The sequence below is a fragment of the Rhineura floridana genome, chromosome 22 (assembly GCF_030035675.1).
Source record: "Rhineura floridana isolate rRhiFlo1 chromosome 22, rRhiFlo1.hap2, whole genome shotgun sequence".
NCBI classification, from domain to species: Eukaryota; Metazoa; Chordata; class Lepidosauria; order Squamata; family Rhineuridae; genus Rhineura; species Rhineura floridana.
The window spans coordinates 19271087-19297713 of NC_084501.1; the positions used below are offsets into that span (position 1 = coordinate 19271087).

Genomic DNA, 26627 nt, shown 5'->3' on the forward strand with positions numbered 1-26627 from the left:
AAAAACTTTCAGCCTCTTCATTTTTCTCTCAGCATCTACGTACAAATCCGTCATTATATACAAAGTCACATATTCGTTAAAATCAGTAGTGGTTGCCAGTCTCTGACTGAGGGGGAAAGCATGTGTAATTTCCCCTGAGGGCTGGGGGGGGGGCACGGATGGACAGACCGGGGAGGCCCTGTGCGATTCCTCCTACACCAGCACCTCTTCACAAACGCGTCCTCCCCCCTCTGCTAGGTCTTGCCCCATAACCACAATCCTTCGATGGGAGTGAGCATTTCGCTCCCATCGGGCCTTAAGACCTGATGAATTTTTATTTTATTTTTTTAAAAAGAATGAACAGGAAAAATAAAATAAAAGGGAACCTGGGTACGTACATGGAGGAGAGGTGGCTGACCCGGGTCAGTCTTGGGAACAAAAGCACGCACAGTGTCATGTGTGGGTTTTATTGGTTTTTTTGTTGTTGTCGTTGCGGTCTTCTTTTTTTTTTTTTAAATGCTTTTCATTTTTAAAAAGACCCGAGCACCAGTCTCTGAGGTAAAGAGGGCAGCAGGCCAAAAGTGCTGGGTTCAATACTTATTACTGTTTCTTCCAGTGCATGTCATCCAGCTCATAAAAAAGGACATAGCCCTCGCTTGATGGGACCTGGTTCTCACTGATGGGAGACACCCTGTCCGAGAGAGAGAGAGAGAGAGAGAGAGAGAGACAGACAGAGAGAGATTAGGACAGACAATGTACTTGCCTAAGGAAGAGGAAAATTGCTGTTCTTTTCTCTCCGATCATTACCATGTTAAGAACCTAAGAAGAGGCCGGGTGCTGGATCAGGCCAGTGGCCCATCTAGTGCAGCATCTTGTTCTCACAGTGCCCATTATGCGAACCCCGAAAACAGGACTTGAGCGCAAAAGCAGTGGTTTCCAGAAACTGGATACTTTTAGGCTTGGTGGGAAGCACTTTGCTTGTCCAATCCCTCAGTGAGTTATGCAGTTATTTTGACATTTATTTGTTTAATTTCTACAAGGCGCAAGGGCTTTTCGTGTAGTGACACCATTATTTTGGAACTCTGTTCCCACGGAAATAAGACAGGAACCTGAAATTCTGACATTTCACTATCTCCTGAATTTTGTTGTTGTTGTGCCAAGCACTTTTAGAGAAGTGATTTGATTCAGTGTTGGCCATTTCAACTAAACATGTTCATACTAAAAACATCTCAAAAACAAGACAATGGACTTCAGACAGTTATTTCAATCAGTCTACTTCTACTCTTCAGTTATTTGCATAGCTTGCAAAGCTGAGCCGCTGATGTCACAATGTGAGTTATATGGACAAATAACTCCGATATATTTTCAGCGCAACCAGGTTTGAACGATTTGGTAGCTTGCTACCAGCCTGGATCAAAGGTATTCAACCGGCAGCGTGGCCAGCTTTCAACCCTCGCCAAGGAAGGGAAGCATTCAAAATTGGTATTTTAAGCTACTTAGTCAGGACAGGGACCTAATAATATTAGCATCATGACACTGAGGTGTAGCACAGGATGTACGGGCTAAGGAAACAGGGCACAGTGTGAGGGCATCCGCTTTCCACCCAAGATGCAGCTTCTGATTCTTAAAAGAGCCAACCTGTATCATAGAATAATAGAGTTGGAAGGGGCCTATAAGGCCATCGAGTCCAACTGCCTGTTCAATGCAGGAATCCAAATCAAAGCATTCCCGACAGATGGCTGTCCAGCTGCCTCTTGAATGCCTCCAGTGTCAGAGAGCCCACTACCTCTCTAGGTCATTGGTTCCGTTGTCGTATGGCTCTACCAGTTAGGAAGTTTTTCCTGATGTCCAGTCGAAATCTGGCTTCCTGCAACTTGAGCCCATTATTCCATGTCCTGCACTCTGGGACGATAGAGAAGAGATCCTGGCCCTCCTCTGTGTGGCAACTTTGTGCTATCGTATCTCCCCTCAGTCTTCTCTTCTCCGGGCTAAACATGCATAGTTCTTTCAGTCTCTCCTCACAGGACTTTGTTTCCAGTTCCCTGATCATCCTTGCTGCCCTCCTCTGAACCTGTTCCAGTTTGTCTGCATCCTTCTTCAAGTGGGGAGACCAGAACTGGACGCAGTATAAGCACCACAGTTCCACAGGGAGCACAGAACAGACTTAACAATGGGTACAGGTTTCAGCTTCCTGACCGTGATGGCTTTAGTTTAAAAACAATAAGCAACTTTCCTTATGATTTCAAGAAGATAAATGGTGTTACATCTCAAAAAGCCAGAACGTGTGGCTGAATAAGTGCAGCAGAGCATCTGCTTTGCGTGCAGAAGGTCCCAGGCTCAATCCCCCAGCATCTCCAGGTAGGAGAACCCTGTCTGAAACCCTGGAGAACTGTTGCCTGTCAGTGCAGGCAGTATTGACGTACTATAAGGCAGATGGGAGTCCAACATCATCTCGAGAGCCACAGGCTTCCCAGACCTGCTTTCTTCACAGTCATAAGGGCTACACACTTGTTGAATTTTGCACCCAAAACACCACTTCCCTCCGCCTACAGAATCCTGGTATTCATATGCATCATCTTACCAGTGAGTCAAATTTCAGTCCACAGTTGCTGTATCTTTTAGGGGCTGAGCAGAAACCTTTTGTCTTCCCAGGCATTGTAAACAACTGATAATGTTTTATCGGACTGTCATTTATCGCTTGGCACTGCCAAGTGCTATGACTTGTCTTAAAACATCTTTTTTCAACTGCCACGATACTTTCGTTTCCCAAATCAAAGAGCGATATATACACATACATAATCTTTCTTTTAAAAAAATAAGAAAAAGCAAGAAAAAGCCAAAGCATTCTTTGCTTACCGGGAATCATTGTAAACCCGCCAGCCAGCCTGGTCCTTGCAGAAGGCCGTGTAGTGGCCATAGTGGACACTGCCAGAGTGATTGCACAGCGCATACAGGTTGTACACAGGGGTGCCTGAAACAGAAGGACAAATGGGCTCAGCCTTTTCCCCTCGCTCTAGCACAGCCTTTCCCAACCAGTGGGCCTCCAGACATTGTTGGACCACAACTCCCATCAGCCTCAGCCAGCACTGCCAATGTTCCGGAAAGATGGGAGTTGTGGTCCAACAACATCTGGAGGCCCACTGGTTGGGAAAGGCTGCTCTAGCAGGTGGACCCCCGAGGGTGGCACAGGAGGAATCGGCCCAGACCCAGTGCACTGCAACTCACCAGCTTTTTCGCTGGCAAACTCCTTCAGGTTCAGCTGCTGGAGGGGGAAATCCACAAAGACAGAGCATTTCTTGATGGAGTAGCGGGTGGTGGAGAACCGATTCAGGTCTGGGGCAGCAGGAGTTAAAGAACAGCTAGCTGCAGGGGGTAGGAAGAGGACCGCTCACAAGGGTTGCTAGCAAGAGCGCTCTCGTTGGGTGCCAGAAACCCAGATCCCAATTTTGGAGTCAACTAGACCCTTTCAATATGCTTTGAGAAAGCAGCATAGGGAAGAGACCAGCCACAAGATTAAGAAAAGCTGCTGTGTCCTCCTGTCCTGGATGCTTGTTTATTTTTATTTATTACATTTATACCCTGCTTTTCTTCTCACCCTGGAACCCAAGGCGGCATACATGTGGTTCCCAGGCACTCTCCCATCCAGGCACTGATGAGTCCCAGACCTGCTTAGCTTCAGCAAGGGGGTGGCCTCATGTGTCTTCAGACTGTAGCCTGGGACCAGCCTGTTGTCACCAGCTTTTCTCCTGGATCCATCCAGGGAGGAGTGGGAGAGGCTGCAGGAGGGACTGTTTCTCATCAAGGGCAAGACAGCCAGTACCTAACACAACTACGTTATAAGAACCGTAACCTAAGCTCACTTTTTCCTCCTCCCTCCCAATCTTTTTTCCTCATGTGTCACATCTTCCGGTGAGCCTGAGGGCAGGGAGTGTCTCAGTACTGATTTTTGGCAAGCTGCTCAGAGACCCTTTTTGGCTAAAGGGCAGGATATAAATGCAATCCATAAATAATAAAAATCCTCCCAGTTTTACACTTTGATTGGGAGGCACGCATCACAGCGAATCACACTGGTTTAGCCATTCTGCTTGCCTGCATTTTAAGGCCCGTCTTGTCACCTTATATGTAAAACGGCTCTAGGGGACTGGGTGGGGTACAGCAGCTTCTTGGCGACATCATAGGCTCTGCTCAATCAGCACCCTCTGTGGCCAGCTTGCAATGCAAACACTTGCACAAGCCATTTTATTTTTTCCCCCAGGGCTCAGCCTGGAGAAGAATGGTAATGCTTGTATTGAGCAAAGCAATGGCACTTTAAGAAATGGCTCCACTATCCTATAAAATATGTCTGTCTTCACCCATAAACTCAGCAGCAACAGAATGGCGCAGGGTGTCCATCATCACCTGCCAAACCAAACCGAATCGAGAATGCAATCAATCAATCAATCAATAATCCAGAAGATAATCCAGAATGGCTAACAATGGCTATTCATAGATCACTTTTCCAAAGCACTTCACCTAACGCGACAGAACAGCCCTGAAATGTAGACCAGAGTGATTCACTTAAAGACTGACTTTAAACACCCAGGGTTGTATTCAACAAAGTCCTCTCATAGTAGACCCACTGAATTAAATGGATCCAAGTTGGTCATGTCTAGTAACTTTAGTGAGTCTACTCTGAGTAGGCCTTACACTGAATACTGCCCCCATTTTCTCTCTGAAGTGTGATGCAGTTATTTTATGGAACAACAACTGCAGCAATGGTTTCCTTATACTTTAACTTGTATTTTTATTTTATTGTACGTGCTTCGGCAACTTTAGGTTGCAAAGCGATTTATAAGCCTGCAGATACATAAAACAGAAATGCACTCTTCCAACTGTCTCCCACCAGCTGGAGCCCCTCCCTGACTGGCTCCCAACAAGCACCCTATTTCATGATCCAGAATGGAACTGGAGAAGGGGGGTAAACACCGAAAGGATACGCAGGACAAGGATGCGGGGGAAGCGCTGGATGGTCAGCTTCTTGGTGCTCCGGGTCCTCTGCCGGCATTTGTCACACACCTGCTCCGAGAGAGAAGGAGGTTTAGTTTTTGTTTTGTTCATTTAAAAGCATTTATAAAGCACTTAAAAATAAAAAAACCCATTTATTTATTTATTATTTGATTCATAGCCAGCCCTTCCTGCCAGTAGGAGCCCAGGGCGGCAACTCCTAAGTGTTGTACAACATAAAACAAACAGTATCATTAAGACAAAAATACAACATAAAGCCAGTAAAAAAGTAGTAAAAGCACAGAAAAACTAATAAAAAGACGAACTTCAAATAAAAAACAGGGTCTGATCTTGTGGGTCAGGGATGGTCAGTGCGAGGACCGGATGCTGGCCTAGATGGGCCACCTTTGGCCTGACCCTCCAGCCAGGCTCTTCTGATGGGCAAGCAAGGGAAGTCTTCACAAAACATCTGAAGCAGCTGACATGCTTCGTATATAGCAGACGAACGGGGGAAAGGACAGTCCACAGTACAGGGGCAACAGCAGAAAACGCCTGCTTCCAGGTCACCACCCCGTGACATTCTGTCGGGTGCGGCACAACTAGTAGAACTTCTCTAGATGACCGTAAGTGATCTTACAGGGGCAGGCATTTCTTCAGGTAAACTGAATGGTTGGCTCAGTGTTAAGTGATGGCTTTGTAGGTGGTCAAGGCCCAAACCTTGCCTTGCCTGCTCTGCTACCTCTGATTGTGCCTCCCCTCCCCTCCCCCAGGCCACCTTTTACCAACCTGCACCCTGACCCACAATGTTCTCACTTCAACAACAGCCCAGTCAGAATAAGCCGCCTGAAATCGAGACCAGATTCCTCATGTTGTGAGGGATTGTTCCAGCTTTGTGGCTTGAGTTTGCTTAGCACCCAAGGGGTAGGGAGCCATGCAAGAGGAGTCCCTGCCGCTTCTGTCTTCAGCCATGGGGTGGAAAAACACGACAGACTTACCGGTGCATTCTCAGAATCCAGCTCCTCCTCCTTGGTGAAGAGGCTGAAGCAGTCAAGCAGAGAGACTTTCCCACCGGTGAAGCCTTTCTGTGAGATTGGGGCAAGGGATTTGGTTGGAAATATCGTTTACCACCGCCACCCGCCTTTCCATCATGCAGGAGCTCAAGGCGGCTTACCAACGTGAGCTTACAGATGCAAACCAAGATAAGGGCGCAGATCTCCACTTCTGCTAATCCCTCTGCCCCGTTGCCATGCCACTAAGTTACATCACTTGCCCCAGAAACTGGGTGCAGGAACCTCTCCTCCCCCAGGCCAGCCTACTTTCCCCTACCCAGAGATGGGCTATGAAGTCCCTTTGCGCAGAAGACTGACAGCCAATTCCCAGATTCATTCTGAAGTTCAAAAAAAGGATCCCTGGCAGCAAGATACTGTGGGAGAGGAAACTGCTCCCAAGCAGCTGCTATTATTGGACAGTTCTGGGCTAGATGGACCAATGGCCTGACTTGCTACAAGGAACCTTCATAAGCCACCTCACAGCACCCGCCCCAAAGCCCGCCGTGATAACACTAAGCCTACCTTTGGGATGGGCAGAGAGAGGTCACAGAAAACTTCAAACGTGGTCGACCGATAGCCACACGCCTGACACTTGAGACAGCTTTTCAACTGACCAACAAAGAGATCTGAGAGAGAGAGAGAGAGAGAGAGAGAAAGAGAGAGATGTTTCGGTTACTGCATGAGCCAGACTACAAACAGAGTCTGACTTGCGCATTCTGCTATAGCTAATGCACTCTGGCTCAGAAGGAACATTGCAAGTTGATATAGGTGGAATCAACACCACCCGTCTCCAAACCTGATCTTGTATGAAAGGGGTTGGGAACCTGATCTAGCCAGTGGTTGAGATCCTTATTTCTTGTACCCCTCATGGGCTCCACCCACCTGTCAATCACTTGCCACCACAATGGCATCACGTGACGATTGTCAGGACTTCAAAAAGCCCTGTGTGGTGCTTCGAAATGCTGCTGATGGGCAGTGACTTCAAGCCTGCTGCATATCTATTTGGCTCAACAGGTGACATCATATATGACGTCAGGTGTGGGATTGTGGGTGTAGTTTGAGGAAAATGGCCTCATGGGCCAAACTGGGACCCAGGCTGAGCCAATTTTGGTCCATGGGCTAGAGGTTCCCGCCTGTGCTGCAGGAATAACATGCTGGGGTTCACGTGTTCTAGCTAACAGTAATTGCTTTGGGTGCATTTTAATGCTCTGCTGTGAGCAGGTGGGCAATCATCTCACTGGCTTAGCGGTTAGTCACCGGCAGATCATTTCAACGCTACGGCTCTGTTCGGACAGTCACCTGAACTGTGGGTTTAGGGAAAGGCGCTAGGGAAACCTGTGGCCCTGCAGATGCTGTTGGACACCCGACTCGCATCAGCCCCAACCAGCACGGCCGACAGCCAGGGATGACGGGAGCTGAGGGTCCGACGCCTGGCAGGAAGGGCTGCCTGCTCACCTACAATCTTGCTGTCTTCTCGTTCCAGGTAGCGCTTCCACATCTGGTTGGCGTGCTCGTCATCACTGGGGAAACGGAAGGAACCCCAAGAGGAGGACATTAGATGATGTTGCACAGGGGAAAGAGGGCCGGGGGGGGAGGGTGGTCACTGGGGTAGAGGCAGCATTTGCCTGCAGAATGTTTTTTTAACTCAGCACCATCAGTAGACACAGAATGCTGCAAGGCAACGAAAGCAAAAACAGGTCCCACCCCTGAGGAGCTTACAGTCTACGCCAGGGACGGAGAACCAGACACCTTCCAGATTTCATTAGGACTGTGGCTCCCATCAGCCCTGACCACTGGGTGTGTTGGCTGGGGCTGATGGCAGCTGGCATCTTTAACATCTCGAGGGCATCAGGTTCTTCATGCCTGATCTAAATCTTGACGGCGGTGCAGAAGGCCAACAAGGGATCAAGAGACATGTTGGCCGCTCAGTGTGTGTAACGCCAAGGGATGGCCTGCAGTTAAGAGCTACAAGATTGTCCTGGTTTATGTCTCACCTCAGGAGTCACCTCACTGGATGGTCTTTGGCAAGCCACTCCCAGCCCCGATCTGCCACATGGGTGTGACAGTATATTGGTCTGCCTTACAGGGCTGTTGCAAAGTTTAGCCACAGAATTGTAGAGTTGTAAAAGGTTCAGAAAAGGGCAACCAAAACGATCAAGGGGATGGAGCAACTCCTTTATGAGGACAGGCTGCAGCATTGGCGGCTTTTTAATTTAGAGAAAAGGTGAGTAAATGGTGACATAACAGAAGTGTATAAAATTATGCATGACATGGAGAGAGTGGCCAGAGAAAGGTTTTTCTCCCTCCCTTATAACACCAGAACTCAGTGACATCCAATAAAACTGAATGTTGGAAGATTCAGGACAGACAAAAGGAAGTACTTCTTTACTCAGCGCATAGTTAAACTATGGAATTTGCTCCCACAAGATGCAGTCATGGCCACCAGCTTGGATGGCTTTAAAAGAAGATTAGACAAATTCATGGAGGACAGGGCTATCAATGGCTACTAGCCATGATGGCTGTGCTGTGCCACCCTAGTCAGAGGCAGCATGCTTCTCAAAACCAGTTGCCGGAAGCCTCAGGAGGGGAGAGTGCTCTCGCACTCAGGTCCTGCTTGCAAGCTTTCCATGGGCATTTGGTTAGCCCCTGTGAGAACAGGATATTGGACTAGATGGGCCATTGGCCTGATCCAGCAGGCTCTTCTAGTGTTCTTATGTCTGTGATAAGCATAAATGCTAGGTATTATTAAGCATGCAACAGCCAGCCACAGCATGTTTTCATCTAACATCTCCTCAAGACACAAATGCTTTCCAAGCAAGGTAGTTCACACATCCAAGCTCAGCTCTGAGCTGAGCAGGTATGGATTGATCCTCAAGTCAAGAAGTGGTCAGGGTGCCCACAGTGAGGACTAGAAACCCAGTCTCCAGCATTTAACTACTCAAGACACATTCTGAATGCTGTGATCAGGCCAGCTACACTAAGAAGCAATGCCCAAGAATTCACCATACTGGTGGACCAGGTAGGCCGGAAACACCCTACCTTGGAATGGCCCTGGCTCGGGACGACAATTGTCTAGGAAGGATGGCCCCATCATAAGAAGTAAGAAGAGCTTTGCTGGATCAGGCCGATGGCTCACCTAGTCCAGCATCCTGTTCTCAACAGTGGCTAACCGGATGCCTTTGGAAACCCTCAATAAGGGCCCGAGTGCAACAGCGACTCATCCCACGTGCGACTCCCAGCAAGCTGCATTCGGAGGCACAGCCTCTGACTGCAGAGGCTGAACAAAGCCGGATTCCCCCATGAATTTGTCTAATCCTGTGGTAAAGTCCTCCAAGTTGGTGGCTATCCCTCCCTCTTGTAGCAGCGAATGCCACAGCATAACTATGCGCTGTGAGAATAAATCTTTGAAGGTTTGGGACAGGCAAAAGCAAACATTCAGCTTCAGCAGATCCCCCCAAATTCTAGTATTATTTTATCTCCAGTCCTAGGAAGCATTTAGAGGCAGGGAGAAAAAAACCAAGAAGGGACCACAGCGCAACAGTAGCACACCCGCCTTGCGTGCAGAGGGTCCCAGGCTCCATCCCTGCACTCCTCAAAGGTCTCAGGTGCCAGGACTGGGCTCCTTTGGGAGGAAGGGCAGGAGAGAAACTGAAGGGAAATGGAACAAATGCAACAACGGCCTGATTTGGTACGGAGCAGCGTCTTCTGTTTGCCTCACAACCAGACACCCTGCTTTTGCCTGCATGAGCTACACCCACCTCAAGGTGTCAGCGTCCTCCAATACTGCAGTCCGCTTGGCGTCAGAGAGGATGCTGGGAGTCTTGCGCCCTTTCCTATTGATCTCTACGTGCAACCGATCCATAAGGAATTTCAAGAATTCCTGAGCGTCCTGCTGGCTAGAGAAAGAAGAAAGCAGTAGCCTTTGAAAACAAAAGATGTCGGATGAACACACCATCTTGGATTTCTTCCTTCAAATCAGGCGTGGGGAACCTGTGGCCCTCCAGATGTTGATGAACTACAACTCCCATCATCCCTGGCCATTGCCCACGCAGGCTGGTGGGAGTTGTTGTTCAGCAACATCTGGAGAGGCAAAGGTTCCCCACACCTGCCTCAAAGCAACAGTTTCTAGAAATATGCCATGGCTGCAGAGAGCCCAAGAAATGGCTTCTAATGCACTGCAGATTTTTGAGGGCAAATTTCTAGGCTTCATAGTGGGGGGGGGAGGGGGAACAGGGAGGAGAGAAATCTAAGAATGCATTGGGCTCTAATAAAAATATTACAGGACTAAGCTCAGTGCTCTCACCAGTCTCCAATTCTGAATCCTTTTACCCAAACCCACACACAAAAGAGCACAAAAATCACCGACTGGAATACTGATGCAAGCTTTAAGTATGTGTGATTGATAAAATTTTTAGGCAGCTCAAGGTGGGTAAAAATTCAACAACAGAGCCTGCTGAATTCTGAAGTCTGTCCTTCTAGCCACTAGCCAAAACAGGTTCTCTGCTTGCCTGCTGTCACTCATGCCTCGGTAACAGCCAGATTAACTACCACAGAGTGCTCTCTGTGACGGGATAGAAATTTAATTAATTAACGTGTGTTCTTTAAACAGGATATCCCCTATATAGCTCTGGAAACATAGCCTTTTTGTTTGTATTTAGCATTTACGCCAAGCTGTTAATGTGCATAATGCCTTTCAGACTTGCACGTACAGGGCTCTGCCCCCAAGAGGCCTACAGTCTAACACAGGAGTAGCGAACATGGTGTCTCCAGGGGTTGCTGGGCTCCTAGCTGCCATCATCCCTAACCACTGACCACGTTGGCTGGGGATGAAGGAAATCCTGTGACCCCTGGAGGGCACGAGTTCCCCCCATCCCCGATGGCAGAAAAACAGAAAGATCTGGAGATTTTGATGCACAGGTTCTTAGGCCTACTCTAGTTCTGGGCCCTGTAAGCCCAAATCTGCCATCATCCCCTCCAATCCCCCGCCCACACCTCATACATATGTTGTTCAATGTTAATGTGTCATTTTGAACCTAGCTTTTATTTTTAATTTGGCCAAGGGTGTTTTGGGTGTGAAGGGACAGTTGGGCGCCAAAAGGAACAGTGTGGATCAGGAAGGTGTGTGTGGGGGGGCTAGGACAACAGGAATCCCCCCTTACCTGTATCCTGTAAAGAATGGCACGTATTTCTGAAAGACAGCTTTGAAGCGGCTGGGGTTGGCGGCCTCCGTGGCATCGGGATGCCACAAGGTGGCAATGACATCTGCGAAGGCTGGAGAACCAAGAGCCATAAAAAGAGGAAAAGTTAAGCTTCCTTCCTCCTCCTCACTTAAATTTGCAAAAGTACTTGTCTTTATCTTTGTCTTGCATCGCCTTCCTTGAGAACAAGGCAGAAGGGCTACAATCTGCCCCCTTTTTTAAAACAAATGGGGAATCGGTGCTGGGAGATAAAAGACTTGCCAAAAGTCACACAAGGCAGACTGCAGCTCAAACCTAGATCCGTCTACCCACTGATGGTACAGGCTCAACTACTGCCAGTGGCAAACTTGCAATGGGGTCACAGCAGGGTCTAGGGTTTTTGTTCCCCCCCCCCTAAAATGCTGCAACTATAATAGAGGGCTGAGCACAGCACCTGGTCCCTCTATACCATCTATATGGTAATCAGTGGTGGCTGGTGCCCATTGGGACCGGTAGGGCAGAAGGCAAGGAGCCCACAGTAAGTGGAGCCACGGCAAGTGATAGGCAGAGTGAGAGCCAATGACAAGCACAGCCTACTAATTCTAGTTTTGCTCCCATCCTCCTCCTCCCTGCTGAGTTCTACAACAGAAACCCTAAGACTAAGGAGAAGGAAGTTGACAGGCAGCGCCACCCTCTGGATCTGAGGTATGTAAGAAGGCAGGCAGGTGGCAGCCAGCAGAGAGCAGAGGGAGGCTGGTGGGGCAGTGCCCCATTTGCCCTAATGGACCAACCTCCGCTTATTGTAATGTACAGGGCTGGTGCCAGGCATGACTGGGCCCTTAAGCACCAGCCTGCCCCAGGCCCACGGCACCGACCACACCTACCTCTCCCGCTGTGGCAAATGCCAGCCATGCTGTGCACGCATGCCTGCCATCAACCAAGATGGCAGCAGGGGCATCAGCCCCTTAGGGAAGCCTCGGCTGCCATCTTGGTTGATGGCAGGCATTTGGGCAGCATCCACAACGGGAGAGGCAGGTGGGGCGTGCAGACGGGTGTCACAGGCCTGTGCGGTAGTAGGGGGGTGCCGAAGCTTGTTCCAGACAGCAATCTGGTTACATAACTTTCTCTGCACGCAATGACAAAAATAACCCCCGAACAATACAAAAGAGCCAGTTTGGGATCCTTCCGTTGCCCCCTTTACCTTCAGTCAACTCCTGCTGGGTCCGCAGCGCGCTGGGCTGCTCCTGGCGGAATTCCCGACGGAGGCAGTAATCCCGCAGGGGCTTGGTGCTGCTCAGGCACTGCAGCACAGCGTTCATGAAGCACTGGGAGGGAAGGGGAGAAGACACCGAGGGGTGTCACTGTGGTCTGCACCAGCTCCCAGCCCCCTGCAAAGGGTGGTCTGAAGGCACGGGCTGCCACAATCTGGAAGTCTGCCCGCCCCTGTGCAGATCTCCAAGACTGCTTAGAGCACTTGGGGAAATTCTGCTGGTGGCGCAGCACCTTACAGAAGATCACAGGGCGCTGACCCGAAAACAGGCATTCTCTGCTGTTGTCCCCGTCCTGCGGAACGCCCTTCCCTTTGCCACTGGCAAAGAAGCAGCCATCTGCCACTTCAGACACCTTGTGAAGCACGTAGCTTTTTGCCCAGGCTTTCCCTGACACATAAGACTGGACCCTGTTTTCATTTGTTTGAAATTGCCCGTGACCCTGGTTTGTTTGTTTATTTGCTTTTATGCCAGTTTTATGACATTTTTTTTAAAAATTAAGCAGTTTAGAAACAGCTTACAAGCCTTTAGAAGCCTTTATAGGAATGTAATAAAATACATACATTCCTTGCTCTCCCCATTTCCACTCCTGGGGGTGGGGGTCAGTTCTGTGCTGCCATTTGGGGGAGTGAAAGGGCACAGCTGTCAAGCAAATAAAATCCCACCGTCTTGGAATGACACCCCAGCAGGCCAATGGGTGTCCCAGCAGTAAAACCAATCATCTGCCTAGAGATGTTGCTGAACTCCAGCTCCCATCATCCCCGATTACTGACTTGCTTGCTAGGGGGGATGGAAGTTGTAGTTCAGCAACATCTGAAGGGCCAAAGGTTCCCTCACTCCTGGCCCAGACAGCAGGAAGTTGGTAGGCACTATCTCTGGCACCACATTACTCAACCACTTCTACTAAAAATAATACATACATTTGCTTAGGGAAAAGGTAACTTAGGTCATTCTCAAACTGTTTAGGGGTTGTTTTTATTAGAAAGCTCACAAGGGCAGCCGCTTTTTGCAAAGAAGGCATACTGGAGAGAGATAGGGTTAGTGTGCAGGGGATGCAAGATGACTGACAGGTGGGTGGCCCCATCCGCCTGTTACATTTGGCCCTGCAGGGGTGGGGAGAAAAAGATCTGGCCAGCTACTCAGAAAAGAGTCCGTACCCCACTTTAAAACCAAACCAAATGCAGCCCAATAAAAGACATCACTTCCACCACTCTCATTGTGGCAAGACTGACACAGCTACCTCGCCTCCTACCAAGCTGAACTTTCCAACAGCAGTTATTTTAAGACCTCTTTCGAAAAATAATGGCACATTGTTGGAGCTTTGAAAAGAAACCTTTGTGGCAAGTCCCTTAATGTGTGCGTGGGGGGGGGAGTTCTCTTTACCTGGGGCTGAGAAAAAAGATCAGTGCCCACTTCTTACCGTGTTGCCAAGGTTGCGAAGACCTAGGTGCCCAGAGCCTAGCAGGAGGGTGTGATGGGTCTGAAGGAAACACAAATGAGAGAGAGAGGGATGAGTCGCATGTTGTGACAGCTGGAATCATAGGCGTAGCTTGTCCCTTATCCCCACATGAGGAGAGACAGACACATTCACATTTAACTATACACACTGCGCATCCCAACCCACACACTGGCACGGTTCTCTTTTGTGACATTCCTGACACTCCCCCCCTCCCCCAAGCATGATGCCTCTCGCTGGCCTATTGGGGGGCATTCCATCCTCATTCCTGGCCAAGTGGCAGTTCAGGAGCATCTCAAATCAATCAGTCTCCATTCCAGCGGTGCAGGGCAGAGAAGCACGAGCAAATCGCAGCAGCTCTGAAGCAGGTGAGCTTGAGCGGTAGAGCACTGAGGGCTGAAATATGGCTAATTATACTGTGCAACTTTTATCACGGCGGGAAGAAAATCTTAACATAACTAAGAAGTGGGGGGGGGAGACACACTTGGGACATTTTTCTAAGGCCATGACTCACAAGCCGTGTTCTCAAACAGGAGCCGCATGCCACAAACCTATCTCAGACCACTTGGATAACAACTTTTACTTAGGTCCATCGGGGAGGGAACAGGTACCCTCTAGATCAGCCTTTCCCAACCTTTGGATCCCCAGATGTTGCTACAATTCCCATCGTTCCTGACCATTGGCATGCTGGCTGGGGTTGATGGGAGTTAGAGTCTAGCAACATCTGGGGACCCAAAAGTTAGGAAAGGCTGCTCTAGATGTCGCCGGAATCCAACTCCCATCATCCCCGATTCATTGGCCATGCTCTCTGGGGCTGATGGGGGGAGCAGTCAAGAACACAAGGAGAGCCCCGTTGGATCAGGCCAGTGGCCCATCTAGTCCAGCACCCAGTTCTCACAGCGCCAACCAGCTGCCTGTGGGAAACAACCTACGAGCAGGACCCGAGCACTCTCCCCTCCTCCGGCAACTGGGATTCGGAATCACATGGCCTCTGGCCATGGAGGCACAGCGGAGGCATCCGGGCTAGCAGCCACTGGCAGCCTGACCCTCCATACATTTTCTAACCCTCTTTCAAAGCCTTCCAAGTTGCTGGCCATCACTGCCTCTTGTGGGAGCAAATCCCACTGAGCAACTGCGCTGCGTGAACAAGGACTTTCGTTTATCTGTCCTGAACCTTCCAGCGTTCACGGGATGTCCTGGAGTTCTAGTGTTCTGAGAGAGGGAGAGAAAATTTCCTCTGTCCATTTTCTTCACACCAGCAACATCTGGATGGCCCCCGATCCCTCCACCCCTGGCTCACACTGACTGGCAACCCCTCTCCTCTAGGGTGTTAGACAGGAGTCTTTTGCAGCCCTACCTGGAGATGCCGGGAACTGAACCTTCTGCGCCCAAAGCAAGGGCTCTGCAGCTGAGCGGTGGCCAGTCTCCAAGATAAGGGTGAATGGACCCATGAAGGCGCCTTACGCTACGGATGCCACTGAGACCCTCCAGAGGTCACTGGACTCTAACGCCCTTCAGCCCTGGCCGTCAGCCATGCTGGCTGGGGCTGATGGGAGTTGGAGTCCAGCAACCTCCGGAGGGCCACTTCAGCCTCCCCACCTCTCCTTTAGCCCATTGCCCTTCAACGAGAGGGTCACAACCCCATCGCAAGCAGGCCCACCCCAGTAGCATCATTGACTGCTTGCTTGCTCGAGTCTCCTTTGCTGAGGAAAAAAGAGGAGGACGGAGAGACCAACTGCAAAAGACGGCCGAGCTTCTTCCTTTTAAAAAAGTTGTGCAGTGCAGGGGGAGGACATCTCTGAGCACATGCAGTTGCTCTCACACCAGACCATCAGAAGAGCCCTGCTTGGATCAGGCCAGCGGCTCATCTACCCAGCATCCTGTTCTCACAGCAGCCAACCCCGATGCTCAGGGGAAGCCCGCAAGGAAGATTCGAGCGCAAGGGCAACTGTCCCCTCCTGCAGCTTCCAGCAACTGGTGTCCAGCGGCGTCCTGCCCCTGACACTGGAAGCAGAAGGTAGGAATTGGGATCAGTCGCCACAAGGCACCTGCTCTTACAAGAAAGCCCGCTTTCACACAGGTATGAGAAGGCCCAGGGGGGCTAATGTCCTTTGCAGCTGGGCAGAAGAGGAGAAAGAGGGAAACGGCCCGTCACAAACATTATAAGTGGTTCCCTTGTTGCTGGGCAGGATTAAAGGTGGCTACTGGGTCTTCAAAAGAAAAAGTTAACGAGAGCTGCTCTAAATCACTAGGAAATCGAGGCAAAACATCCTCCAAGCTCTTCTTGAGGCCTTCGGCCAGAGCCCTGTCCCAAGGCTGCCCTTCCAACTGTGCTTCCCTGCCCCCAGGCTTCAACACAAATACAGTCTCAGAGCAGGTTACAACAATACAATATAGCTATAAAAACAGGAAATCGTTGCATTGCAAGTTCAGCAAAAGAGGTGGGAGACACGAAACAAAGCACCATGAACTGCCAAAGGGCCAGGGTAACGAGGTGCATCTTTAGCACACGGCAAAAGCTGTGCCCCAAAGATGCACCTCTGTACGCTGAAGCCACACAATGAAGACACCAGGCATTCTCAAATCGGTGGCAGCAGTGACTGAGAGGAGACTCAGGGCAGGGTGGCTGGTGGCTCCATGTCAGTGGGGCAGTGGGATCCGCTCCGGGTTTTAGGCCAACCTCTCCAGGACCTGTCCCAGGTACTGCAGTACTTTGGACAGCTCCTTGAACGCACAGTGGATTCCACTGCTCCACAGACGGACACAGAGCCAGCACTGATTCAGGGAGTTACCTTGCTGGTCAGCAGCAGCAGCCCCATCACCGCCGTGTGGACCACCGACTCGGAAATGTCTGCCGCTGGGCCGTGAAGCTCGCGCTTGGTGGCCAATGTGCGGTGCAGCTTCCGGGGCAGCTCCACCAGAGTGGACCCCTGAAGCCCCAGTATGGCTTCCCGACCCATCCCTGCCGCTGCCCGAGTCAGCAGAAGAGATAGTGAGAAAGAGAAAGAGGCGCACGAGCCTCGCCCTGTGTGGTGCCCGGGTGGGAAAAGGACTGCCAGGCCCTCCTTCCTCTGCCTATAAGCCAGCAGCTCATCAGCTGATCCGATTCCTTCCCGGCTATTCTTGGCTCTCCTGGAGGCTCATTGCAGTGGGATTAATTAGCAGGAAAAGCTACTTTGGGGAACGGCCACTGTTTGGGAGAACCATGGAGCCAGAAAGACGAGAGAGAGAAAAAAGACCCAACAAAATAAAAATACAACCAAAACAAATGCAGAGCTCGGGGTGCCCAGGGTTACCACCTTCCCAGGAGGCTCAGAACATCCTCAAAGGGAGGCAGGCTTCAAAACGTGCCCTGAGGCCTGCTACCCGGCTGCCTTGCATGACTTCTCTGGGGGCCCAACAGGAGGGCTCCTCCCTCTCGGAACAGAGGGCTGCTCCCACAAGCTACACCAAGCAGGGCATGTCCAACAGTTACAAGACTACACAAGAACATTTCCCCCGGGGGAATGAATTAGTGGTTACACCTCTAGCAGGCAACAGATGGACCTGCACCTGAGTCAACCTGAGTGACCTGGGATAACAAAGAAACAAGGTGTGGATAGGGAACCAGGAATGGCAGGGCATGGGAAACGGCGGGGATTACATCCCCCAAATAGGCTAGCACTGAGCAGAAGGGCTGGAGCCCCAGCAAGTCAGCTGGGAGAGGGGGTGGAAGAAAATGGGGCACATTGGAGAACATGTCTTCCCCAAGCCCATTCCTGCCTCGCATCCCCCAAAATTGCCAGTCGGGCGGTATATAAATTAAATAAATAAATAAATAAATAAATAAAAAGGCACTTACAGAAAGGATTTAGGGGAGATGACTGCTAACTCTATACATATTGTTCTGTGCATCTGTTTCTATGGAAACAATGCAATTTTTGTTAGGCTCACAAACACACTCTCCTTCCCCTCCCTCCCATCTGCCGTCTGCTTTCCACTGTTGAAGGGGTCACAGGAAGGCGTCTCCTGTGACGGCTCAAAGAGGGGCATTTGGCCCAGTTTACCCACGCGGCCACAGGTGATGGCTCGGGATACGGCTGTGGAGAGGCTGCTTCTTGCAGCATGCCATTGCTGCAAAAGGCTCCATTGGTTTTTGCCATGCAGTCAAAATCTGAGAGAGAGACAGAGTGTGGATGATGGCACACTGAACAGCCACCACCCTTTGGGAGAGGCTGTAGCTCATGGAGAAGGGCCCACCGTGCAGCAGTGGAGCATCTGCCTCGCATGACGACGGTCCCAGGCTCAATCCGCGGCATCTACGAGTAGGACCGAGAATGTCCCCTGCCTGAAACCCTGGAGATCCTCTGCCAGTCAGTGGAGACGATACTGGGCAGGATGGAGCAGTGAGTCTGACTCTGTGTTCCTCATAGCCACCAGAGCCACACGAAGGTCTTCTTGCCGCAAGAAGGCACACGTGCGCCACTTTGCTTCCTAACAGCAGCAACAGCACAGCTGGCGTGTGGCGGGAGTCAGGCCAAGGCAGGCCAGAACTCGCCTCAAGGAACCTGATCCACACTGGCCACCGACCTACGTTTCCATGACTGAGAATAATGGATACGGAAGACCAGCGGCAGCCTTCTGACAAGGCAAGGGAGAAAACAAACAAGTGTGTACACATGAAAACTATGTTGCCTTCATGCAGGGAGAGCTCAGTGGGCCGCGGCTCAGGGGCAGAGCACCTGCTTTGCATCCAAAAGCATCTCCAGGTAGGGCTGGAAACACCCCCTGCCTGAAAGCCTAGAAAGCTGCTGCCAGTCAGTGTAGACAATACAGAATTAGATGGACCAATGGTCTAGATCAGTATAAATCAGATGGCTGTGTCTTACAGCGAACCTTTGGCCCTCCAGAAGCTACTGAACTGCATCACCCAGCATCCCTGGCCGTTGCCCATGCTTGCAGGGGCTGATGGGAATTGTAGTTCTGCAACTGCTGGAGGGCTAAAGGTTCCCCACCCCTGCACTGCAAGAAGGACCACCGCACAGCACTAGAGTGCCTGCTTTGCATGCAGAAGGTCCCAATCCCGGGCATCTCTAGGCAGGGCTGGGAATGTCCCCTGCCGCAATCCCTGGAGACCCGCTGCCAGTCAGTGTCGACAGTACTGACCTAGATGGACAGCTTGCTAGGTGCCTGTGAAGATGCCACAATCTAAACCCAGGGAGCCACCACCGAGGCCTCCCCCAAAGAAGCCTGCCACAGTGGCTTCCTGAGAATTTCCACGAGGGGCGCCTCAGGCCAACTCACAGAACTACAATCCCCAAGGCTCCCTGGCAGAGGAACCCATGCAAGCTCGTGTAGCACGGCAGAGGCACTTAAAACCAGCTTAACGACTACGGTGCTCTCCCCGCAGACTCACCCCCACGGAATGCTGGGAGTTGTAGTGGCTGAATATTCTGTTAGAGATACTAAGCCGTCTGCCAAGATTCCTGTGTGTGTGCGTGTGTGCCTGGGAGGAACTAGCTGAAGCGGACAGCAGAGGCACTGGGTGAAATCCAACGCTGTGTGAATTTTCTCTGTGGCAAATTTGGGCGGGGGGGCAGGAGCCGCACAGGGGCTCTCAGAGGGGAAGGAGAGAATGGGGGAGTCCCTTTGTGAAAGTGGAAGTCCACTCTGCTCTCCCAGAGACCACACTGGATGCAACCTGTTGCTCAAGGAGCCCTCCCACCATCCCCATGGGGGAAAACAGCTCCAGAAGAGCCGTACCGGATCAGATCAAGGGCTCTTCCAGTCTCTCAGCCTAACCTACCTCACAGGGTTGTTGTGAGGATAACATGGGGAGGGAGGAGAACCGTGTCCACCAGCTTGAGATCCTTGGAGGAAAGGTGAGATACACAGTACGTGTAATAATACTAATGAAGGCAGCAGTCCATCTAGAAGGGCTGTGCATGTAGAAGGTCCCAGGTTCAACCCCCAGCATCTCCAGGTAGGACCGGCAGAGACTCCCTGCCTGAAATCCTGGAGAGCTGCTGCCAGTCAGTGTGGACAATACTGAGCTAGATGGACCAATGGCCTGACTCAGGATAAGGCAGCTTCCTATGCTCCTATGCCTGCCCCAAAAGGCGTATACTGCCACTAAACATGGAGGTTCCATTTAGCCATCATGGTTAAATAGGAGGTTGACAAAAGTCCTCCATGGGTTTTGCATTATTTCCCTTCAAAGGAGAAAGTGGGGAACCGGGGGCCCTCCAGATGTCGTCGGGTTCCCATCAGCTCCAGCCGGCATGGCCAATGGTCAAGGGTGCTGAGAGTTGGAATCCAGCAGCATCTGGAGGGCCACAGATTCCCTGTCCCTGCTTCAAAACCAAGCTACATGCTGGCCATTGCTGCATCTCACAGCAACAAATTACCTAAGCCAGTCTTGTAAATAAATCTGCAAATGTTACCAGCCTGCACTTTTTTTTTGTTACCAGCTTGCTAAGAGGCTAGTCCTCTATGTCCAGTCTAGAAACCCAAGATACCAGTCTCTTAGTGGGGGTGGGGTGGGGGGAAGGAGGAATCATTCTACCACCAAGTATTCTGGCAGAGGAGAGTGGAAAGTGAGGGCCTGGCCTCCCTTCCTTCTCTAGCATGGACACGAAGCAGACTGGCATAGAAATCCAGCCCCCTTCTGCTAGCTCGCTCTCTTGACGGCTACAGCTAAGAGGCAACTGTTTAAATACAAGGGCTGTCCCAAGATAATTCATACTTTTCTTTGGTCTGTCCCAAACCTACTGCTAATCAGTTTCATAGAGCGGTCCTTGAAATTTCATGTTAGGAAAGTTGTATTTTTCTTACTTTCCCCACACTGCTGTTTATATGTGTATGTCATAAACGAGGAGTAGGGAATCTCTGGTCCAAGGGGCCATTTTCCCCAAACCATGCCCACCTTCCCCACACACAACACACAGACTCAGCTAACAGACAGTGAAGCCAAAACCTTGGGTGCTTGAAAGCACCACACAGGGCTTTTTGTAAACTCTGCGCGGGACTTTCAAGTCCCAACTTCGGGACTGCCAACACCTCACCACCTGATGTCGCTGGGATGTCAGGTGATTGACACCCACTTGTCAAATTTGGCCCGATCTGATAAGATCTGGTCCACAGAGCCGAAAAGGCTCCCCACCCATCATAAACCCTGAGCCCCTCTGCTTCCCCGAGTGGACAGTGCAGATCATTACGGGACACCCTCATCAATGCCTACAGTGGCAGCCTTCTCCTCCAGCCTGCTGGGAACGGGGGCCTTGCTCTGGGGCGGGCTCGTGGAGACTGAGAAGTCTTGGGAGCGAGCATATTCTGTAGCCTGTGAGTCCATGGGGCGAGTCCTCGGGCAGCCCTCCATGCGGACAGACAGCAGGGTAGCGGACGGCCTCCCGTCCAGCCCAGTGGTCACGTTGACTCTCCGGAGGGATGAGCTCCTCCTCAGGGCCAGCGCACCCAGGCCGGGCTTGTGGCTGCAGGAGGGGCTGCGGTCCCGGAGAGCCAGCCGGTTCAGCACAGCACTCAGCTGCTCCTCTCCACGGCTGCCGGCCTGGCTCAAGTCCCCGATACTGATCGACTTGGAGCGCAGCAGGTTGCTTTTTCGGCGCTCCGAGTCCGGCCCACCGAGGAGCACGCCAGGGGGCATTGCAAAAGAGGCGCTGCCAGAGATGGTGCCGGCCAGTGGGCAGGCAGGCACTTTAAGTGCGTGGTCCGCCTTGACTGGGCCCCGGCGGGTGGCAGAGCCACGCAGCACATCACCGCGCTTGGAGGTTCTGCTTCGGTCCAGGTCCAGCTTCTTGCCCCTGTCGTCCAGAGGGCTTGGTCTAGGCGGTAAAGGGCGAAGTTTGGAAGTCACAGAGAGTCCATTGGATACAGCCGAGGAAGAAGAGCCCCGGTGCTCTTGGCTTGGGCCCCGGTGTCCATTTGGGAGCTTAGAGGTGGCTTTCGGCTGAGAGGTGATGACCACTTGCTCTCTAGCTCGGCTCATGCGGTGCTCGGAGGCTTGGGGCATCGTGGAGAGGAAAGAGAGGAATGTCCTAAGGAGAAAAGCAGTAAAAAGGGGTGTGCTTCTTCTTCTTCATATCTACTATATATTTTGTAACGTTATGTGTTTGTCCGCTATGCATTTGGACACCTCTTAAGATAGCATGACTAAGTCTTGCATGATGGTTCCTGAGACTGAGGAGGTTTTCATCTATCCTTGGATACAAGCGCACACCATTTTGAATCAAGGAGGAAAACTGAACCTTTCAAAGTTGCACTGATCTTTTGGTTTCTTTGAATTCCCAAGCAACGTCAGATATGAGGCTGCTAGTTATTAATATTGGGTTGCATCCAACCGAGTCCTACGCAGGGTAGACCCACTGAAATCAATGCCTATGTCTAATTTAAGTTGGATACAGCCCATTATTAGTAATACTATTAACTCTATATTCCGCTTAATGCCAGCATAAGCTTCTAAGCAGGTTACAGAGTATAAGAAGCAATTACACAAATGTTAAAATAGAAACATCCCTAATTAAAGTACACATTAAAACAACCCCATTACAATATAGACACCCCTAATTAAAATACACAATAAAGTAGGTGTGGGGAATCTCCCCCCCCAAGATGTTGCTGAACTATAACTCCCATCATCCCTGGCCACTGCCCATGCAGGCTGGTGGGAGTTGTTGTTCAGCAACATCTGGAGAGGCAAAGGTTCCCCACACCTGCCTTAAAGTAAGAGTTTCTAGAAATATGTCATGAGAGCCCAAGAAATGGCATCTAATGCACTCCAGATTTTTGAGGGCAAATTTCTAGGCTTCATTGTTTTTTTGGGGGGGGGGCAGGGAGGAGAGAAATTTAAGGATATATTGGGCTCTTATAAATATATTGCAGGACTAAGCTTAGTGCTCTCGCCAATATCCAGTTCTGAATCCTTTCACCCACCCACAAGACCACAAAACATCAGAGACTGGAATAATGATGCAAGCTTTAAGTCTGTGTGATTCATAAAAAATGTAGGCATCATCCCTGGCCATTAGCCACACTTGCTACGGCTGATCGAAATTGTCATTCAGCAACATCAGGAGGGCCACAGGTTCCCCACACCTACAATAAAACAACATAGCAATCAAAGTAGGCAACTGTTCAACAGGCCAGCTCAGAGGACCAACAGTCTTCTGCACAATTCATTTCCAATTTAATAAAGCCATGGAAATTATTTAACCCCTGAACGACAGGCACTCAACAGAACTGGACAGATCGATCAAGCTGCACAAAGCTCCCTCCCAGCTGCCCCCAGTTGGCACACACCTCTCACAGGCCAAGAGACTCTTGCCCCCGCTGGCCCCTGGCTCACACCTCACACAGGCAGCTGACCACCTGAGGGCTCCCTTTTGCTGTTCTCCTGCAAGACAAAACACAAAGCAGGACTTGTAAAAAGAGCTCACCTTCATCCACAGACGCTTCTCTGTGTGGCCAAATTCCAGGAGAAGAGCATGGGCTTCGAATGGAAAGGGAGGCCCTCTCCTCTCCTTCTCCATATCTTAGGGAAACCAAGGCCACATCTTAAGTTTAGTTCCTTATAAACAGGGGTGTGCACAGTCTGTAAACCCCATGACTGGATTCTGGCTTCCTCAGAACTTCAGCTTTATTTCTACAAAACAAGCTTATAGTCCTTATTAATCGAAGGGGCCAAGGGGAATCTGGAAGTGTACAATTGTCAAAACCTTAAAAACTGAACTCTGAGAAGGCCTGGCAGGAAAGGCAAGTACTTCTCACAAGATGGGGGCTTCTGCACACAGAAATGGGCATGTCAGTGATGGAAAGAGGTTGCTAATTTCATAATGTTCACTCCATTTCCCACCGCAGTTTCACCAAGGATGGTTCTGCTCCAATCAGATATTCATAGTTTTTCCTTTTAATTTCTATAGCATCGTTAGCGTGCCTCTAGGGTGGAGACCCAGTGGCCCTCCCATCAGCCAAAGGGAGCCGGGGCAACGGGAGCACTTTATTTGGAAGAACAGCAAAGGTAACAATAATATAAATAATGTATAATGGGACTCCCAAAACTGAAATGACTATGGAGGACTTGAAGAGAAAAGAAAACAAAGTCCTATTCACATAGACAAAAATCCCAGAGTTATCTTTATTAACAGCCCTTCTACATCTGTGCTCCCCTCCCTATGCAGTCTAACTCTCAGTTAGCATGGCCCTAACAACAGGTTCCCAATTCCTGATGTTCAGCCATCACTGGCACTCGCAGCTTCCCTTTGTTCTATCATTCCTTTTAATGAAGGCTAAAATGGAAAACAAAGCGTCCCTAGGGAATCTACTGTTTACCCTTCATTTACATGCTATATTTTAACAGGAGAGATGGAGCAGCGACACCCACCGATGTCAGGCAAAGGTTCAGCTTCCCAACTTGAACTTCGTTCAGCCAGATGCCTGCAGAAAGCATATGTCCACAGCTCAAATGGCAACACTCCTCCCCTCATGTTTGGTCTCAGCACCTGTTATTCAGAGGTAGCCTGAATCTATACATCAGGGATGGGAAAACCTGTGGCCTTTCAGATGTTGCAGGACACCAACTCCCTCCAGCCCCACAGCCAGCATGGCCAATGGACAGGGGTGATGGTCACTGGAGCCTCAACAACTTCTGGAAGGTCAGAGCTTCCCCACCGCTATTGGCTATGGAAGTCCCCCATGGTTGTCACAGCCATCCATAGGCTTCTCCCCTTCAACAATTGCGCCTAATCCTATTTAAAGCCACGTCACCCTAGGTGCCATCAGCTCATATCTTAAAAAAAGACTTTATTACTGCCATGTCTTGAGGCAGTAAACTCCACATTTACAGTGACAGGTGTATCAATAATCTCCATCTATAAATGTAATCATGAAAGTACATCCTCTTCTGTGAATTTGACTGATCCTTCAAAGAAACCAAGAAACCACTTTTATTGTTATTATAGTCACCTATAGCATTAAATGTGTTCACTTAAAATCCTATAGAAACTCCTGAACAACAAACCTATTATCCTGCACAGATACATCTGAAACTTGAAGATAGGGTAGGGTGCATCCTTCCATTAAAGACAGTCCATACCTTCCCCATATATCATGTTAACCCTATATAAAATAATAATAATAATAATAATAATAATAATAATAATAGCAGCTTATAAAGAATTTATAATCTCCTAAGCATTGACTGCAAATTAAGAAATAAGCCAACATCTGCCCCAAAGCTCACAATCCAACAGACATGATACAAAAGGAAAAAAGAACAGGGACGGAAGAGGAAATCACGCAGTGAAGCAGCTGGTCCTTCACTGAAGATAAACAGAACATGAAAGGAAAAAGGAACAGGGAGGGAAAAGGAAACCAAGCATTTGGTCCTTCACAGGGCCAGGTTAGTTTCCCCCTTACCATGAGGCAGGCAGGGCACAGCCTCCTCGTAGCCCTAGGTCATGGATCCCATAAAAACGTATTGACACCCCAAACCTTCCAACCCACACTTCAGACCCACTTACTCCATAGAAGGCAGGGGGTCCCTCCTCCTGCCACCAAGTCCCCTCCCCACCCTGATCTGGCGACCTCTGGAGCCCCCCAGGAGAGGGCCCACTCCCCCTCACCCACACACTCCAGTGAGGAACCTGGGGGAGAAAGGGCCCTCTGCCATCCCAGTCAAAACTCACCCCACATATTATTATGCAGAGATTACATAATAATGTAAGGCACCGCTCCCTTGCCTCTCCTCTCCCCTCGTGTCAGGCATGCATAACGTGGGGTGTCGCCTGCAGAGGTGAAACCCAAGGGGGCACCAGCCCCTCTCTACGCAGAGAGAAGCCTCTACTTGTATCGCAATATAACCCCATAGATCAATAGCCAATCCAAACTCTCTCCTCTCCCTCAAAAAAGGAGCCTCCAAAGCATCTTTTTAACAAACCCTTTTTAGAACCCCCCATCATTTTGACCCTTCATACTGCCCCTCCACGCACCCCTCCTCTCAAAACCCACCCCGCCCCCTAAGCGACCCGCTGCCGCAAAGGAATTTCAGGTGTGTGGGCCTCACCTCCTGTAGGACGCCATGGCAACAAGGACTCCTGCAGCACCGGCCGCCATCTTTGTTGCTCCCTCCTCACCACCCCACCACACTCGGCCGGCTTCGCGCGGACTAACTACGCAGGCGCAGACTTTCCTTCCGGGCCTTGCGCGCAACGACGGCCGGGCGACGACACCTGCGCGTGCGTGGTTCAAACCACCACCACCCCCTTCCCCACGCTCGCCTCGGCTCTTTCTGTTGTCTTGATGGCGTCACACACGGAGCTTTTCTCTCTCCTGACCTGTCACTTTCACCTTCCCGTTGCTATAGAAACGGAGAGAAGCGTCCCCGGGAATTTAAAGGCGCAGGAGCCTCAAAAACGAGGGAGGATGCTTTGTAGGCCGATCCTGTCTATGCATGCATCGCTATTAGAAGCCGTTCTCTGCTATTTACTTGCGAGGAAGTATACATAGGATTGCTGCCCTGCAACACGATCCTACATATGTTTACTCAGGGGTAAATTCACATTAAATAGTGCTTACCCCCTCCCTACATTGCAATCCAGTTGCAGGACATTTACTCAATAATTATTCTTCTATTGTCTAATGTGGGAAGGGGAACCTTTGGCCCTCCAGATCCTGCTGAACTACAACTCCCACCAGCCCCAGTAAGCCTGCCCAATGGCCAGCA

The 26627-nt window shown here is 50.4% G+C and overlaps 1 protein-coding gene across 5 annotated transcripts; it reads right to left on the bottom strand.

Annotated features, from left to right (window-relative positions):
• USP21 (ubiquitin specific peptidase 21) lies at positions 1–26165 on the bottom strand. 5 transcript variants are annotated; one of them, XM_061606178.1, is made up of 15 exons: positions 25591–25812; positions 24288–24340; positions 23207–23300; positions 21132–21945; positions 13877–13936; positions 12390–12513; positions 11171–11282; positions 9770–9931; positions 7467–7531; positions 6534–6637; positions 5958–6044; positions 4956–5034; positions 3205–3312; positions 2836–2950; positions 1–670 (listed from the first exon to the last, which is right to left on the bottom strand). In XM_061606178.1, exons 4-15 carry the CDS (start codon positions 21918–21920, stop codon positions 580–582), a joined length of 1896 nt encoding a protein of 631 aa, XP_061462162.1. In that variant the 5' UTR covers positions 21921–21945; positions 23207–23300; positions 24288–24340; positions 25591–25812; the 3' UTR covers positions 1–579. The 5 variants fall into 5 exon arrangements, with proteins under 5 accessions (XP_061462162.1, XP_061462161.1, XP_061462159.1 ...); XM_061606177.1 differs by lacking the exons at positions 24288–24340; positions 25591–25812 and adding an exon at positions 25968–26165; XM_061606175.1 differs by lacking the exon at positions 24288–24340 and having other exon boundaries at positions 25591–25813.
• Positions 26166–26627: the final 462 nt, after the last annotated feature.

What these genes read in the sequence shown, in the direction of transcription:
- USP21 (XM_061606174.1), bottom strand. Translation starts at nt 24,945, where the DNA reads ATGTATCTGTGCAGGATAATAG. An exon ending in CCAGCAGGAGTTGACTGAAG is followed by an intron (nt 11,283 to 12,389) that starts GTAAAGGGGGCA and finishes TTGGTTCTCCAG; the next exon opens with CCTTCGCAGATGTCATTGCC. An exon ending in GAGGACGCTGACACCTTGAG is followed by an intron (nt 7,532 to 9,769) that starts GTGGGTGTAGCT and finishes CCGTTTCCCCAG; the next exon opens with TGATGACGAGCACGCCAACC.